The sequence below is a fragment of the Oncorhynchus clarkii genome, chromosome 21, assembly GCF_045791955.1.
Source record: "Oncorhynchus clarkii lewisi isolate Uvic-CL-2024 chromosome 21, UVic_Ocla_1.0, whole genome shotgun sequence".
Taxonomy (NCBI): Eukaryota; Metazoa; Chordata; class Actinopteri; order Salmoniformes; family Salmonidae; genus Oncorhynchus; species Oncorhynchus clarkii.
Window position 1 is genome coordinate 24,679,955 of NC_092167.1, and position 18,499 is coordinate 24,698,453.

General features: G+C 41.9%; 1 protein-coding gene across 1 annotated transcript; it reads right to left on the reverse strand.

Moving 5' to 3' along the window:
• Positions 1-591: 591 nt before the first annotated feature.
• On the reverse strand, positions 592-17,617 carry LOC139379371 (oligosaccharyltransferase complex subunit ostc). The gene is made up of 4 exons (XM_071122179.1): positions 17,396-17,617; positions 8,672-8,765; positions 8,321-8,518; positions 592-830 (listed from the first exon to the last, which is right to left on the reverse strand). Exons 1-4 carry the CDS (start codon positions 17,532-17,534, stop codon positions 812-814), a joined length of 450 nt encoding a protein of 149 aa, XP_070978280.1. The 5' UTR covers positions 17,535-17,617; the 3' UTR covers positions 592-811.
• Positions 17,618-18,499: the final 882 nt, after the last annotated feature.

Genomic DNA, 18,499 nt, shown 5'->3' on the forward strand with positions numbered 1-18,499 from the left:
TGTTATACAAGCTGTACACTCACTACTTTACATTGTAGCAAAGTGTCATTTCTTCAGTGTTGTCACATGAAAAGATATACTCATATTTACAAAAATGTGATTATACTGTAAATAAAAAGGTAAAATAAAAATTGGCTTCATCAATAAGTGCATCGATGACGTCGTCCCCACAGTGACCGTACGTACGTACATACCCCAACCAGAAGCCATGGATTACAGGCCACAACCGCACTGAGCTAAAGGCTAGAGCTGCTGCTTTCAAGGAGCTATGCTATTGGTCTATTAACTCAGTGTTTCCCAAACTCTGTCCCGGGTGCACGTTTTGGTTTTTGCCCTAGCACTAAACAGCTGATTCAAATGACTTACTGATCATCAAGCTTTGATTATTTGAATCAACTGTGCAGTGCGAAAGCAAAAAACTAAATGTGTACCCGGGGGGGCCCCAGGACCGAGTTTGGGAAAACTTGTATTATCATACCGCCTGGTAATGTCACCAGGCAGGCAAAAACTCCATCCCACCAATTATCATTTTCATATTATATTTATTTATTATTAAAACCTCGGGAAATATATAAAACACAGGAAATCTCATTTTTGACAGCACTGGCCTTTATTACATCCCTCAAACATGGTCAAAGACGTATTGCTCGGGAAGGATGTTACTGTCAATTCTAAATTTGCAATTTAAATTTGTGTTGAATGTTTAGGCTGGCATAAATCAATTGAAGCATTATTACATAATCAGTGATTGTGCAAGTTATACATGTCTTTGCACTTCTTTCTTCATCTTTGGAATATGTTGTGTCCATCTTTAACCCATGAGGTACCCACTGCAGGGAAATATAAAAAGGAAAGGTAGAGACAGATTAGAGTAGGCTTCCAACATGTGCGGTCAAAATTAACAGGAGGATCCTCAATGACAAAACTTTAAATATTTGTCAGCAGTTCAGGTAAATAACTGATTGATATACACACTATATATACAAAAGTATGTGGACACCCCTTCAGCTATACCGGTTGCTGACAGGTGTATAAAATTGAGCACACAGCCATGCAATCTTCATAGACAAACTTTGGCAAGAGAATGGCCTTACTGAAGAGCTCAGTGACTTAACGTGGTACCGTCATAGGATGCCAACAAGTCAGTTCTTCAAATTTCTGCCTTGCTAGAGCTTTAAGTGCTGTTATTGTGAAGTGGAAAAATCTCTGTTTCAACACTCACTACAGAGTTCCAAACTGCCTCTTGAAACAACGTCAGCACAATAACTATTCGTTGGGAGCTTCATGAAATGGGTTTCATGGCTGAGCAGCAGCACACAAGCCTAAGATCACCATGGAGTGATGAATCGTGGAGGGCGCTTAACCAACGTGGAAGTGGAGGGCGCTTAACCAACGTGAGTTGAAAAGGGGAAATGCTCACTCACCACTAAACACACATTTTATTTGAACAACTAGTAAAAGCTTGATGTTTCAGCATTTATCAATGGCCTTCATCAGAACATTGATTAAGCTGGCCCGATTCACAGGTCATAAGGAGTTTGAATCAGGTGAAAAACACCTCCTGGGTTTGAGCCAGGTGTCCAGTTCAAAGCTGAAAGCGAAGTCAGCTCAAGACAAAGTGATGTATGTCAAGCATGTGGAGTAATGACTTTTTTTTTTTTTTTTTTACCTTTATTTAGCCAGGCAAGTCAGTTAAGAACAAATTCTTATTTTCAATGACGGCCTGGGAACAGTGGGTTAACTGCCTGTTCAGGGGCAGAACGACAGATTTGTACCTTGTCAGCTCGGGGGTTTGAACTCGCAACCTTCCGGTTACTAGTCCAATGCTCTAACCACTAGGCTACCCTGCCGACTTAGGATTCCCAGTTCACATGCAAAAGTGTTTGATCTTATTATAAAACGCATATGTGCTTTATCTGCCTTCAAGGACATTTTTTTTTGAACAAATACGTGTTCCTGAACAATGCAATGATTTTACATCTTCACTATCTTTTGCAGTTGTAATTTGATTGCATAGCATTTTCCATTGCATTATTGTTTTCTAGTCTGTATTTTGCCTTTGACCACAGTACCTCAGGACCTACGTGAATTGACTGCCACACCTCTCATTGGCACTGCCAGCTGAATAGAGTTCTCCCTAATTGTCTCCCCCCCATCCCTACATGTACTTGTCTATTCCCTATGTGTCATTGTTCTGATGAAGGCTGAAATGTCAAGCGTTTAATAGTTGTTTAAATAAAATAATGAGTTTAATGGTGAGCGAGAATTGCGCCTTTTCCATTCCAATTATATCACATAATTTGAAATATGAGCATCACATTCTGCTAATGCAACAGCTCTAATTTTGATGACAACACTACTGTGCCTTGACAAGGGATGTTCCACTCAAAATACAGATTTTAGATATCCCACTGGGCACGCACAAAATTACGTTGAACCAACGTGGAATGGATGTTGACTTGACGTCGGGTGCCCAATGGGATAGGCCTATATTTAGCTTCCTTCGATATTTGATAGTCTTAGGTTTTGTACCAAATGACCGCACCCTATTGGGGCGTAAGGTTACCTAGTGGTTAGAGCATTGGGCCAGTAATCGAAAGGTTGCTAGATCAAATCCCCGTGCTGACAAGGTAAAATCTGTCGTTCCGCCCCTGAACAAGGCAGTTAACCCAGTGTTCCTAGGCCGTCATTGTAAATAAGAATTTGTTCTTAACGGACTTGCCTAGTTATATAAAGGTGAAATCTTTTTTTTTTTTTAAACATCCATATATAGTGCACTAGTTTTGCCAGGGAAGTATGGGCCCCGGTTTATAGTAGTGTACTATATTAGGGAATAGGGTGGCATTTGGAGATACATCCATAGTGTTTTGCCAACATTATCATAGAGTCAAAAACAGTGGGTGTTTCTTTATATGCATACTACCGTGCTCCACACTCATGCGCCGAGTGCATTCCCCGAAGACGTTCTAGCGAGGACGAGTGTTGAGAACACATACAACATTACATTTGAGAATCACTTGCACTCCCCCTACTGTATTCTCACTCTGCACCTCCCAATTCACTAAATCTTCTTCCAGCCAAGACAATGGCAATAGAGAAAAAACAAGAAGTAAAATTATTGCTTTGTGTATAACTATCAGTTCGTTTTTCACATTTTGTTACAGCCTTATTCTAAACTGGATTAAATTGTAAAAAAATATATTTAAAAAAAATCAACCTATACACAATACGCCAAACGGAAAAGCCTTATTTACATAAGTATTCAGACCCTTTGCAATAAGACTCTAATAATAAGTAATAACAATAATAACAATAAGACAAAATTTAGCTCAGGTTCATCTCGTTTCAATTGATCATCCTTGTTTCTACAACTTCATTAGAGTCCACCTTTGGTAAATTCAATTGATTAGACATGATTTGGAAAGGAACACACCTATCTATATAAGGTCCCACAGTTGACAGTGCATGTCAGGGCAAAAACCAAGCCATGAGGTCGAAGGAATTGTCCGTAGAGCTCCGAGACAGGAATGTGTCGAGGCACAGATCTGGGGAAGGTTACCAAAACATTTCCTCAGCATTGAAGGTCCTCAAGAAAACAGTGGCCTCCATTCTTAAATCAAAGAAGTTTGGAACCACCAAGACTCTTCCTAGAGCTGACCGCCCAGCCAAACTAAGCAATTCGGGGAGAAGGGCCTTGGTCAGGGAGGTGACCAAACGAAGCGGTCTTCTGGTCAGGCTCCGGAGACGGGCACATCGCACACCACTCCCTAGCATACTACCCGCCAATGTCCAGTCTCTTGACAACAAGGTTGATGAAATCCGAGCAAGGGTAGCATTCCAGAGAGACATCAGAGACTGTAACGTTCTTTGCTTCACGCAAACATGGCTCACTCGAGAGACGCTATCGGAGTCGGTGCAGCCAGCTGGTTTCTTCACACATCGCGCCGACAGAAACAAGCATCTTTCTGGTAAGAAGAAGGGCGGGGGGGGTATGCCTTGTGATTAACGAGACGTGATGTGATCATAACAACATACAGGAACTCAAGTCCTTCTGTTCACCTGATTTAGAATTCCTCATAATCAAATGTCGACCGCATTATCTACCAAGGGAATTCTCTTCGATTATAATCACAGCCGTATATATTTCCCCCCAAGCAGACACAGATGGCCCTGAACAAACTTTATTTGACTCTATGTAAACTGGAAACCACATATCCTGAGGCTGCATTCATTGTAGCTGGGGATTTTAACAAGGCTAATCTGAAAACAAGACTCCCTAAATTATATCAGCATATCATTTGTGCAACCAGGGCTGGTAAAACCCTGGATCATTGTTATTCTAACTTCCGCGATGCATATAAGGCCCTCCCCCGCCCTCCTTTCGGAAAAGCTGACCACGACTCAATTTTGTTGCTTCCAGCCTACAGACAGAAACTAAAACAAGAAGCTCCCGGGCCCAGGTCTGTTCAACGCTGGTCCGACCAATCTGATTCAACGCTTCAAGACTGCTTCGATCACGTGGATTGGGATATGTACCGCATTGCGTCCAACAACAACATTGACGAATACGCTGATTCGGTGAGCGAGTTCATTAGAAAGTGCATCGGCGATGTCGTACCCACAGCAACTATTAAAACATTCCCAAACCAGAAACCGTGGATTGATGGCAGCATTCGCGCGAAACTGAAAGCGCAAACCACTGCTTTTAACCAGGGCAAGGTGACCGGAAACATGACCGAATACAGTGTAGCAATTCCCTCCACAAGGCAATCAAACAAGCTAAGAGTCAGTATAGAGACATAGTAGAGTTGCAATTCAACGGCTCAGACACAAGAGGTATGTGGCAGGGTCTACAGTCAATCACGGGTTACAAAAAGAAAACCAGCCCCGTCGCGGACCAGGATGTCTTGCTTCGAGACAGACAAAATAACTTCTTTGCTTTTCTTTGAGGACAATACAGTGCCACTGACATGGCCCGCTACCAAAACCTGCGGACTCTCCTTCACTGCAGCCGATGTGAGTAAAACATTTAAATGTGTTAACCCTTGCAGGGCTGCAGGCCCAGACGGCATCCCCAGCTGCATCCTCAGACCAGCTGGCTGGTGTGTTAATGGACATATTCAATCAATCCTTATCCCAGTCTGCTGTTCCCACATGCTTCAAGAGGGCCACCATTGTTCCTGTTCCCAAGAAGGCTAAGGTAACTGTAGCACTCACTTCCGTCATCATGAAGTGCTTTGAGAGACTAGTGAAGGACCATATCACCTCCACCCTACCTGACACGCTAGACCCACTCCAATTTGCTTTCCGCCCGAATAGGTCCACAGACGACGCAATCGCAACCACACTGCACACTGCCCTAACCCATCTGGACAAGAGGAATACCTATGTGAGAATGCTGTTCATCGACTACAGCTCAGCATTTAACAACATAGTACCCTCCAACCTCGTCATCAAGCTCGAGACCCTGGGTCTCGACCCCGCCCTGTGCAACTGGGAACTGGGCTTCCTGACGGGCCGCCCCCAGGTGGTGAGGGTAGGTAACAACATCTCTACCCCGCAGATCCTCAACACTGGGGCCCCACAAGGGTGCGTTCTGAGCCCTCTCCTGTACTCCCTGTTCACCCACGAGTGTATGGCAATGCACGCCTACAACTCAATCATCAAGTTTGCGGACGACACTACAGTGGTAGGCTTGATTACCAACAACAACGATACGGCCTACAGGGAGGAGGTGAGGGCCCTCGGAGTGTGGTGTCAGGAAAATAACCTCACACTCAACGTCAACAAAACAAAGGAGATCACTTCAGGAAACAGCAGAGGGAGCACCCCCCTATCCACATCAACGAGTGGAGAGGGTAGTAAGTTTTAAGTTCCTCGTCGTACACATCACGGACAAACTGAATTGGTCCACCCACACAGACAGCGTTGTGAAGAAGGCGCAGCAGAGCCTCTTCAACCTCAGGAGGCTGAAGAAATTTGGCTTGTCACCAAAAGCACTCAAACTTCTACAGATGCATAATCAAGAGCATCCTGTCGGGCTGTATCACCGCCTGGTACGGCAACTGCTCCACCCACAACCGTAAGGCTCTCCAGAGGGTAGTGAGGTCTGCATAACCGGGGGCAAACTCCCTGCCCTCCAGGACACCTACACCACCAGATGTCACAGGAAGGCCATAAAGATCATCAAGGACAACAACCACCCAAGCCACTGCCTGTTCACCCCGCTATCATCCAGAAGGCGAGGTCAGTACAGGTGCATCAAAGCAGGGACCGAGTGACTGAAAAACAGCTTCTATCTCAAGGCCATCAGACTGTTAAACAGCCACCACTAACATTGAGTGGCTGCTGCCAACATACTGACTCAACTCCAACTCACTTTAATAATGGAAATTGATGTAAAAAATGTATCACTAGCCACTTTAAACAATTCCAATTAATACAATGTTTACATATCCTACATTACTCATATGTACAGTGGGGCAAAAAAGTATTTAGTTTGCCACCAATTGTGCAAGTTCTCCCACTTAAAAAGATGAGAGGCCTGTAATTTTCATCATAGGTACACTTCAACTATGACAGACAAAATGAGAAAAAAATCCAGAAAATCACAGTGTAGGATTTTTTAATGAATTTATTTGCAAATCATGGTGGAAAATAAGTATTTGGTCACCTACAAACAAGCAAGATTTCTGGCTCTCACAGACCTGTAACTTCTTCTTTAAGAGGCTCCTCTGCCCTCCACTCATTACCTGTATTAATGGCACCTGTTTGAACTTGTTATCAGTAAAAAAGACACCTGTCCACAACCTCAAACAGTCACACTCCAAACTCCACTATGGCCAAGCCCAAAGAAATGTCAAAGGACACCAGAAACAAAATTGTAGACCTGCACCAGGCTGGGAAGACTGAATCTGCAATAGGTAAGCAGCTTGGTTGAAGAAATCAACTGTGGGAGCAATTATTAGGAAATGGAAGACATACAAGACCACTGATAATCTCCCTCAATCTGGGGCTCCACGCAAGATCTCACCCGTGGGGTCAAAATGATGACAAGAACGGTGAGCAAAAATCCCAGAACCACACGGGGGGATGTAGTGAATGACCTGCAGAGAGCTGGGACCAAAGTAACAAAGCCTACCATCAGTCACACAAATCCTGCAGTGCCAGACGTGTCCCCCTGCTTAGCCAGTACATGTCCAGGCCCGTCTGAAGTTCGCTAGAGAATTTGGATGATCCAGAAGAAGATTGGGAGAATGTCATATGGTCAGATGAAACCAAAATAGAACTTTTTGGTAAAAACTCAACTCGTCGTGTTTGGAGGACAAAGAATGCTGAGTTGCATCCAAAGAACACCATGGGGGTGGAAACATCATGCTTTGGGGCTGTTTTTCTGCAAAGGGACCAGGATGACTGATCCGTGTAAAGGAAAGAATGAATGGGGCCATGTATCGTGAGATTTTGAGTGAAAACCTCCTATCAGCAAGGGCATTGAAGATGAAACGTGGCTGGTTCTTTCAGCATGACAATGATCCCAAACACACCGCCCGGGCAACGAAGGAGTGGCTTCGAAAGAAGCATTTCAAGGTCCTGGAGTGGCCTAGCCAGTCTCCAGATCTCAACCCCATAGAAAATCTTTGGAGGGAGTTGAAAGTCTGTGTTGCCCAGCAACAGCCCCAAAACATCACTGCTCTAGAGGAGATCTGCATGGAGGAATGGGCCAAAATACCAGCAACAGTGTGTGAAAACCTTGTGAACGACTTACAGAAAACGTTTGACCTCTGTCATTGCCAACAAAGGGTATATAACAAGTATTGAGATAAACTTTTGTTATTGACCAAATACTTATTTTCCACCATCATTTGCAAATAAATTCATTAAAAATCCTACAATGTGATTTTCTGGATTTTTTTCCCTCATTTTGTATTTCATAGTTGAAGTGTACCTATGATGAAAATTACAGGCCTCTCTCATATTTTTATGTGGGAGAACTTGCACAATTGGTGGCTGACTAAATACTTTTTTGCCCCACTGTACATCTTTTGAGTGGTTGTGCAACACCCAAACATCCATCTCAACCATCCTATCAAGAGTGTTGCTTGCATTGTGACGATTAGGTCGTCTTCAAACTAGACAAACACATTTTTAAAAAACGCAGCAACTTAATGGTTTTCAATGGGAGCAGTGTGTTGGGGAAGGGCCTAGGTTTGTGTTGTGCTGTCCATCAGAAAATAGCTAATTTCTCGTCACCCCACAGACATTTGTTTCATGTGTTTTGGTTTGGAGGCATCCTAATAAATCTTCACAAGAGATTACTTACGGCAGTTTCATTCTCATGAACACCCTGGCCATGAAGAAGCTGAGCAGGACGCTTACAAAACCAATGAACAGCAGGAGGAAGCGGTTGAGTTTAGGGATGTTTGGGGCATTGGAGCGATCCAGGATTATGAAGCCCAAGCCTCCCATAGTGAAGAGGAAACTGGAGGCCAACCCTTCCATGATGTACTGGCCATTCACTCTTCATGTGAAAGAGAACAAATAAAGTGTTTATGACTACCCTTTACATATTTGGCAATACAATGCAGATAATTATGATAAATGGGGTAAATGATGGCCCCAAGCATTGACAATGCAGGAACAGCATACACTGGCAAAGGGCCAGCGTACTTACCTGTATGCCAAAAACGCAACAGGCCGCTGGTGCCCATGTTCATCAGTCATTGAACCCACACTAGGTGGTTCCACAATGACATCGTAAATGATGCCTGCAGATGGGAGAGAGACACGATGAAAGCCCTTCAAAATATTTAGCTAAAGTAACTAGATAGAAAATCAATAGTTAGCTATGCATTGGCATGGTAAACGTGATGTGCGAGGGCAAAAGAAGGTGCAACGCTAGCCCAGACCATGAGCTGGCTTTCTTCAAGTAGCCTATACAAATCGCCTAATAAATGACTCAAGGTTCATTAGCCACAGTGTGGGGGAAGTTACTCTTAGAATATAGTTTAACATTACCTAGTGTAATTAATCAGGCTGTAATACACAATTGGTATATACAGCCTGAAATGAATTCTTGCAAAATCTTGTAAAATGTTAATTTTGTATGTTGAATAAAATTAAATGTAAAGTTAACTCCTTCAGCTGCTCAAAATGACACAAATTATCCACAGTATTGTTTACCTGACTTTTAAAGAGTGCCTGTAGTTATATAGTTAGGTATAGAGGTCGACCGGTTAATCGGAATGGACGATTTCAAGTTTTCATAACAATCGGAAATCGGTATTTCTGGACACCGATTTGGCCGATTTTTATTTTTTTTACACCTTTATTTAATCTTTATTTAACTAGGCAAGTCAGTTAAGAACACATTCTTATTCAGTTAACTGCCTTGTTCAGGGGCAGAACGACAGATTTTTACCTTGTCAGCCCGGGGATTCAATCTTGCAACCTTACAGTTAACTAGTCAAACGCTCTAACCACCGAATTACATTGCACTCCACGAGGAGCCTGCCTGTTACGCAAATGCAGTATGCCAAGGTAAGTTGCTAGCTAGCATTAAACTTATTTTATAAAAAACAATCATTCAATCATAATCACTAGTTAACTACACATGGTTGATGATATTACTAGTTTACCTAGCGTGTCCTGCGGTGCGTATTCGTGAAAAAGGACTGTCGTTGCTCCAATGTGTACCTAACCATAAACATCAATGCCTTTCTTAAAATCAATACTCAGAAGTATATATTTTTAAACCTGCATATTTAGCTAAAAGAAATCCAGGTTAGCAGGCAATATTAACCAGGTGAAATTGTGTCACTTCTCTTGCGTTCATTGCACGCAGTCAGTGTATATGCAACAGTTTGGGCCGCCTAAATTGCCAGAATTTTACGTAATTATGACATAACATTAAAGGTTGTGCAATGTAACAGGAATATTTAGACTTAAGGATGCCACCCGTTAGATAAAATACGGAATGGTTCCGTATTTCACCGAAATAATAAACGTCTTGTTTTCGAGATGATAGTTTCCAGATTCTACCATATTAATGACCTAAGGCTCGTATTTCTGTGTTATTAAGTTATAACTAAGTCTATGATTTGATAGAGCAGTCTGACTAAGCGGTGGTAGGCGGCACCAGCAGGCTCGTAAGCATTCACTCAAACAGCACTTTCGTGCGTTTTGCTAGCAGCTCTTCGCAATGCTTCAAGCATTGCGCTGTTTATGACTTCAAGCCTATTTACTCCCGAGATTAGGCTGGTGTAACCGATGTGAAATGGCTAGCTAGTTAGCGGGGTGCACGCTAATAGCGTTTCAAACGTCACTCGCTCTGAGACTTGGAGTGGTTGTTCCCCTTGCTCTGCATGGGTAACGCTGTTTCGAGGGTGGCTGTTGCCGATTTGTTCTTGGTTCAAGCCCAGGTAGGAGCGAGCAGAGGGACGGAAGCTATACTGTTACACTGGCAGTACTAAAGTGTCTGTAAGAACATCCAATAGTCAAAGGTTAATGAAATACAAATGGTATAGAGAGAAATAGTCCTATAATTCCTATAATAACTACAACCTAAAACTTCTTACCTGGGAATATTGAAGACTCATGTTAAAAGGAACCACCGCTTTCATATGTTCTCATGTTCTGAGCAAGGAACTTAAACGTTAGATTTCTTACATGGCACATATTGCACTTTTACTTTCTTCTCCAACACTTTGTTTTTGCCTTATTTAAACCAAATTGAACATGTTTCATTATTTATTTGAGGCTAAATTGATTTTATTGATGTATTATATTAAGTTAAAATAAGTGTTCATTCAGTATTGTTGTAATTGTCATTATTACAAAAGATGTAATTTAAAAAGTATCGGCGTTGAAAGATCATAATCGGTCAACCTCTAGTTAGGTACAGAGGTAAAGTTAGATGCTGACCAGACCGTGCATGCGTCCGCCATCGCGTGCAGGACACAGGTTGAAATATCAAAACAAACTCTGAACCAATTATATTCACTTGGGGACAGGTCGATAAGCAAAAATGTATGGCAATTTCACTAGCTAGCATGCTGTTTCTAGCTAATTTGCCCTGTGATATAAACGTTGGGTTGTTTTTTTTACCTGAAATGCACAAGGTCCTCTACTCCGACAATTAATCCACACATAAAACGGTAAACCGAGTTTGTTTCTCGTAATCTCTCCCATTTCAGTCTTTTTCTTTGGACTTTATATAGCGGTTGACAACAAACTTTAAGGTGCATTACCACTACTCACTGGACTCTAGTGTAGACCTCAGCTCATCTTTCAATCACCTATGTGGGTATATGCTCCTAAAAACCAATGAGGAGATGGGAGAGATGGGACTTGGCTGCAATGATTGAATAACATGTATGTGTACAGCTTGCGCACGCAGCGTGAGTATGTCAGGTCAGGTCAGTATGTTAGGCTAGTTTTAATATATGTATTTCAAATGACTGGGAATACAGATATGCATCTGTTGGTAACTTAACAAAAAGGTAGAGGCGTGGATCAGAAAACCGGTCAGTATCTGGTGTGACCACCATTTGCCTCATGCAGCACTGCATCTCCTTCGCATAGAGTTGATCAGGCTTTTGATTGTGGACTGTGGAATGTCGTCCCAGTCCTCTACAATGGCTGTGCGAAGTTGCTGGATATTGGTGGGAACTGGAACACGCTGCGCATGTCAATCAAGAGCATCCCAAACATGTTCAATGGGCTATGGAAGAACTAGGACATTTTCAGCTTCCAGGAATTGTGTTCAGATCCTTGCGACATGGGGCCGTGCATTATCATGCTGAAACATGAGGTGATGGAGGACAAATGGGGCGACAGTGGGCCTCGAAATCCCGTCACAGTATCTCTGTGCATTCAAATTGCCATCACTAAAATGCAATTGTGTTCGTTGTCTGTTGCTTATAACTGACCATACCATAACCCCACCACCACCATTGGGCACTCTGTTCACAATGTTGCCATCAGCAAACCGTTCGCCCACACAACGCCATACATGTGGTCTGCGGTTGTGAGGACGATTGGACGTACTGCCAAATTCTCCAATACAGCGTTGGAGGCGGCTTATGGTAAAGAAATTAACATTACATTTTCTGGCAACAGCTCTGCTGGACATTCCTGCAGTCCGCATGCCATTTGCACACTCCCTCAACTTGAGACATCTGTGGCATTGTGTTGTGTGACAAAACTGCACATTTTAGAGTGGCCTTTTGTCCCCAGCACAAGGTGCACCTGTGTAATAATCATGTTGTTTAACTTCTTAGGGGGCAGCATTTTCACTTTTGGATGAATAGCGTGCCCAGAGTGAACTGCCTCCTACTCAGTCCCAGATGCTAATATATGCATATTATTATTAGTATTGGATAGAAAACACTCCGAAGTTTCTAAAACTGTTTGAATGATGTCTGTGAGTATAACAGAACTCATATGGCAGGGAAAAACCTGAGAAAAAAATACAAAACAGGAAGTGGGAAGTCTGAGGTTTGTAGTATTTTAAATCACCCCTATTGAATAGACAGTGGGATATTGGTTATGTTGCACTTCCTACGGCTTCCACTAGATGTCCCCTGTCTTTAGAACGTTGTTTCAGGCTTCTCATGTGAAAGGGGGGGGGGGTCGGATGGGAGATGTTTGACTAAGGGGTCTGCCTACAGCCTCGTTCTAAGTCACGCACTTTCACTTGAGAGTTCGCTCTCGTTCCATTGCTTTTCTACAGACAATGGAATTCTCTGGTTGGAACATTATAGAAGATTTATGATAAAAACATCCTAAAGATTGATTCTATACTTAGTTTGACAAGTTTCTTCGACCTGTAATATAACTTTTTGAACGTTTCGTCCGAATGGACCAGATCGCGCATTTGGATTTGTTTACCAAACGCCCTAACAAAAGAAGCTATTGGAGATAAATGGACATAAATGGAAATTATCGAACAAAACAAGCATTTATTGTGGAACTGCGATTCCTGGGAGTGCATTCTGATGAGGATCATCAAATGTAAGTGAATATTTATAATGCTATTTATGAATAATGTTGACTACCCAACATGGCGGATATTTCTCTGGCTGGTTTGGGCTCCGAGCGCCGTTCTCAGATGATGCTTTTTCCGTAAAGTTTTTTTTGAAATCTGACACAGCGGTTGCATTAAGGAGAAGTGTATCTATATTTCCATGCCTAACAATTGTATTTTCATCGACATTTATAATGAGTATTTCTGTGAATTCATGTGGCTCTCTGCAATATCACTGCATGTTTTGGAACTACTGAGAGTAACACGCCAATGTAAAATAAGATTTTTGGATATAAATATGAGGTTAGGTTAGTGATTAATTTTATCTCTATTGGTGCTTTTTGTGACTCCTCTCTTTGGCTGGAAAAATGGCTGGGTTTTTCTGTGAGTTGGTGGTGACCTAACATAATCGTTTGTGGAGCTTCCGCTGTAAAGCATTTTTGAAATCAGACACTGTGGCTGGATTAACAAGATTTTTTATCTTTAAAATGGTGCCTAATACTTGTATGTTTTAGAAATTTGATTTATGAGATTTCTGTTGATTTGTAATTGGCGCCCTGCAATTCCATTGGCTGTTGGCGAGGGGTTCCTCTTAGACAGGTTAATCAGCTTCTTGATATGCCACACCTGCAGCATTGAAGGTCCCCAAGAACACAGTGGCCTCCATCATTCTTAAAATGGAAGAAGTTTGGAACCACCAAGAGGTGGCCGCCCAGCCGAAATGAGCAATCGAGGGAGAAGGGCCTTGGTCAGGGAGTTGACCAAGAACCTGATGGTCACTAACAGTTGCTCCAGAGTTTCTCTGTGGAGATTCGACAACCTTCCAGAAGGACAACCATCTCTGCAGCACTCCAGCAATCAGGCCTTTATGGTAGTGACCAGACAAATGCCACTCCTGAGTAAAAGGCACATGACAGCCGGCATGGAGTTTGCCAAAAGGTACCTAAAGAGTCTCAAACAATGAGAAACAAGATTATATGCTCTGATAAAACCCTGATTGAACTTTTTGGCCTGAATGCCAAGCGTCACATCTGGAGGAAACCTGCCACCATCCCTACGGTGAAGCACGGTGGTGGCAGCATCATGCTGTGGGGATGTTTTTCAGCGGCAGGGACTGGGAGACTAGTCAAGATCGAGGGAAAGATGAACGGAGCAAAGTACAGAGATCCTTGATGAAAGCCTGCTCCAGAGCGGTCAGGACCTTAGACTGGGGCGAAGGTTCACCATCCAACAGGACAATGAACCTAAGCACACAGCCAGGACAACGCAGGAGTGGCTTCAGGACAATTCTATGAATGTCCTTGAGAGGCTCAGCCAAAGCCCAGACCTGAACCCGATCGAACATCTCTGGAGAGACCTGAAAATAGCTATACAGCGACGCTCCCCATCCAACCTGAGAGCTTGAGAGGGTCTGCAGAGGTAAATGGGAGAAACTCCCCAAATAAAGGTGACAAGCTTGTAGCGTCATACCCAAGAGGACTCGAAGCTGTAATCGCTTCCAAAAGGTGCTTCAACAAAGTACTGAGTAAAGGGTCTGAATACTTGTATGTATGTATGTATGTATGTATGTATGTATGTATGTATGTATGCTGATGGACATGGCCTCTGTGTTGGCACGGAAACTCGGACAGGAGTATTGAGAGTTGAAGAGTAATACTTCATTTTTGGTATAGGTGCATTTTGTTGACTATGTATGTATAGTGGGGCAAAAAAGTATTTAGTCAGCCACCAATTGTGCAAGTTCTCCCACTTAAAAAGATCAGAGAGGCCTGTAATTTTCATCATAGGTACACTTCAACTACAACAGACAAAATGAGAAAAAAAATCCAGAAAATCACATTGTAGGATTTTTTATGAATTTATTTGCAAATTATGGTGGAAAATAAGTATTTGGTCACCTACAAACAAGCAAGATTTCTGGCTCTCACAGACCTGTAACTTCTTCTTTAAGAGGCTCCTCTGTCCTCCACTCGTTACCTGTATTAATGGCACCTGTTTGAACTTGTTATCAGTATAAAAGACACCTGTCCACAACCTCAAACAGTCACACTCCGAACTCCACTATGGCCAAGACCAAAGAAATGTCAAAGGACACCAGAAACAAAATTGTAGACCTGCACCAGGCTGGGAAGACTGAATCTGCAATAGGTAAGCAGCTTGGTTTGAAGAAATCAACTGTGGGAGCAATTATTAGGAAATGGAAGACATTCAAGACCACTGATAATCTCCCTCGATCTGGGGCTCCACACAAGATCTCACCCCGTGGGGTCAAAATTATCACAAGAACGGTGAGCAAAAATCCCAGAACCGCACGGGGGGACCTAGTGAATGACCTGCAGAGAGCTGGGACCAAAGTAACAAAGCCTACCATCAGTAACACCCTACGCCGCCAGGGACTCAAATCCTGCAGTGCCAGACGTGTCCCCCTGCTTTTAAGCAAGTACATGTCCAGGCCCGTCTGAAGTTTGCTAGAGAGCATTTGGATGATCCAGAAGAAGATTGGGAGAATGTCATATGGTCAGATGAAACCAAAATATAACTTTTTGGTAAAAACTCAACTCGTCGTGTTTGGAGGACAAAGAATGCTGAGTTGCATCCAAAGAACACCATGCCTACTGTGAAGCAAGGGGGTGGAAACATCATGCTTTGGGGCTGTTTTTCTGCAAAGGGACCAGGACGACTGATCCGTGTAAAGGAAAGAATGAATGGGGCCATGTATCATCAGATTTTGAGTGAGGGCATTGAAGATGAAATGTGGCTGTGTCTTTCAGCATGACAATGATCCCAAACACACCGCCCGGGCAACGAAGGAGTGGCTTCGTAAGAAGCATTTCAAGGTCCTGGAGTGGCCTAGCCAGTCTCCAGATCTCAACCCCATAGAAAATATTTGCAGGGAGTTGAAAGTCCGTGTTGCCCAGCAACAACCCCAAAACATCACTGCTCTAGAGGAGATCTGCATGGAGGAATGGGCCAAAATACCAGCAACAGTGTGTGAAAACCTTGTGAAGACTTACAGAAAACGTTTGACCTCTGTCATTGCCAACAAAGGGTATAACAAATTATTGAGATAAGTATTTGGTCAATAACAAAAGTTTATTTTCCACCATAATTTGCAAATAAATTCATTAAAAATCCATACATATACATACACACACAAATACATACATACACACACATACATACACACATAAATAAAAGGAAATATTACATTTACATTGGTTACAATTATTATTTTATGTAATGTTTGCTTTGTCTTTAAGGCGTATTGTGTGTAAATTGAGGGGGGGAAACAATTTAATCCATTTTAGAATAGGGCTGCAAAGTAACCAAAATTTGGAAAATGTCAAAGGGTCTGAATACTTTACGAATGGGCTTATGGGCTCTCAAAAAGTTGAGTAAACAATACTTCCTTGTAGATATTGTCTCATTTCTAGCAGCTGAAGGACAAACCGCACAAATAAACAGGTATAGTATGTTAAAATGTAATTGCATTTAACATTCTAGCTTGTAAGGAACATTTACATGATTTTGCAGGTATTGGTTTTATTGTTTATACCAATTAAGTGTGTATTACTGCCTGATTAATAAGACTCAAAATTACCAAGCTACCAATTACTTAATAGACACACATTAAAGCTACACAGTAAAGCTACCCTTTGTTTAACTAAAGTTACAAAAAAAAAACTAGTTCACTAGCTACATCAAAAAAAAGTTCAACATTACTGCACAAACAGATCACTGGTTGAGTCAGATGTTAACAGAATGGGTGGGCTTGGAAAAAGCAGATTTAGTTGATGGTTGGCACAAAACTGGTTTGTAATGTTAATTATGTGTTATGAAATCCCTTCATTTTTGCAACACCGATTAGCCGATTGTATTGGTCTGACTGCATGTACTGGTTTTTCCTCAATGTGTATGTTAACTAAATAATGTTGCATAAATTACAAATCCTGGAGTTAAGTAGCTGATGAAACTCAACTCCACGATTTAAGATAGAGTTTAGCAGTGATTGATGTGGGCGGACTGGAGCTCTGACATCACATATACTGGATTTCAGCACCCTAAGAATATCCCACAATTACGCACATTTATACATATAAAAACAACGTAATTTTGTGTGACGGGGTGCCAGTCCAGCCACACTAGTCACCACTAAACTCCATCGTAAATCGTTGAGTCGACTAAAGACTAGTTGAGTATCCCAGCTATCGCTAACTGCATACAATACTTGTGATTGTTGAATATCGTTTTTAACACATAGTTAGTTAGATGGACGTAACTTGGTGTATAACGTTACAGCCAAAGCAAAGCATGTTTGGGGCTGTATTAACCATGATCTGTTACAGCTAGCAGCAGTGTTCGACAACTTACCTCCAGTAATGAGAAAGTACGATACAATAACAATCGCATAGACTGTCATAGCAGAGGGCATGTGCAACCATGACGGCTTTTTGAGTTTTATATTTGGACATTCCAACACTGCGAAAGGTATACCGTATAATGTCTCCATAATTCAAAACGAATGTACTCTTTTGGTAAACAGATTTCCGGTTTCTGTCCGCAACGTCGACGTGTCCAGGAAGTACCGAAAATCGAGTTCGTTGATAAACACTTAATAAGCCAGTGTATTGGTTGCGGGTTTTTTGGCCTCTGGGGAGCAAGTTTTTATCAATGATCTCTCTGTACTTAGCTCCGTTCACCTTTCCCTCGGTCCTGACTAGTCTCCAGGTCCCCGTGCTATTTCCAAGTTGCACCACGGCCACCATTGCATTTATCTTAAATATATATATATTTTTTCCCCCAACCTTTTTTATTTTTTATATTTTTTAATTAACAACAAATCAATACACAAAGCACATGAGGGAACACAAACATACATAGATTACAAACAATGGACAATCGAGCTAGGGGGTACAATATCACATTACATTTACACAAGGACCTTAAGGGACATGCATATACTTACAATTCTAACAGCTTTTTTGTTAGTAGAGCATTTAACCGTCTTAAAATACAGTTCAATTTCTTTTTGTAGGGTACGAAAATGTGGTTTTCTGTTTGTAAATTTACATTTGTGTATATGAAATTTGGCTAAAAGAATAATGAAATTAATTACATAAAAATGTTTCAGCTTATTTCTGTTGTATGATCTCTCCACAATAGTGTAACATCTTCATAAATGTGTTCAATTATAAACCTACTGATGTCTTGCCACAGTTTTCTTACATGCATACAATGCCAAAAAAGCTGCAACACTGTTTCTGGGTGGTCATTACAAAAGGAGCCATTTGAGTTGATGTTTTCCTTAAACTTCTTCATATAGTGGTTGGCAGGATAATATTTATGAATAATTTTAAAGGAAACTTCCTTAATTTTGTTCACAAGTAGGTATGTGTGTGGCAACATCCAAACTTATTTCCAACAGATATGATCAATAAATCCATTCCAATAAGGCATGACATAAGGTATAGATAC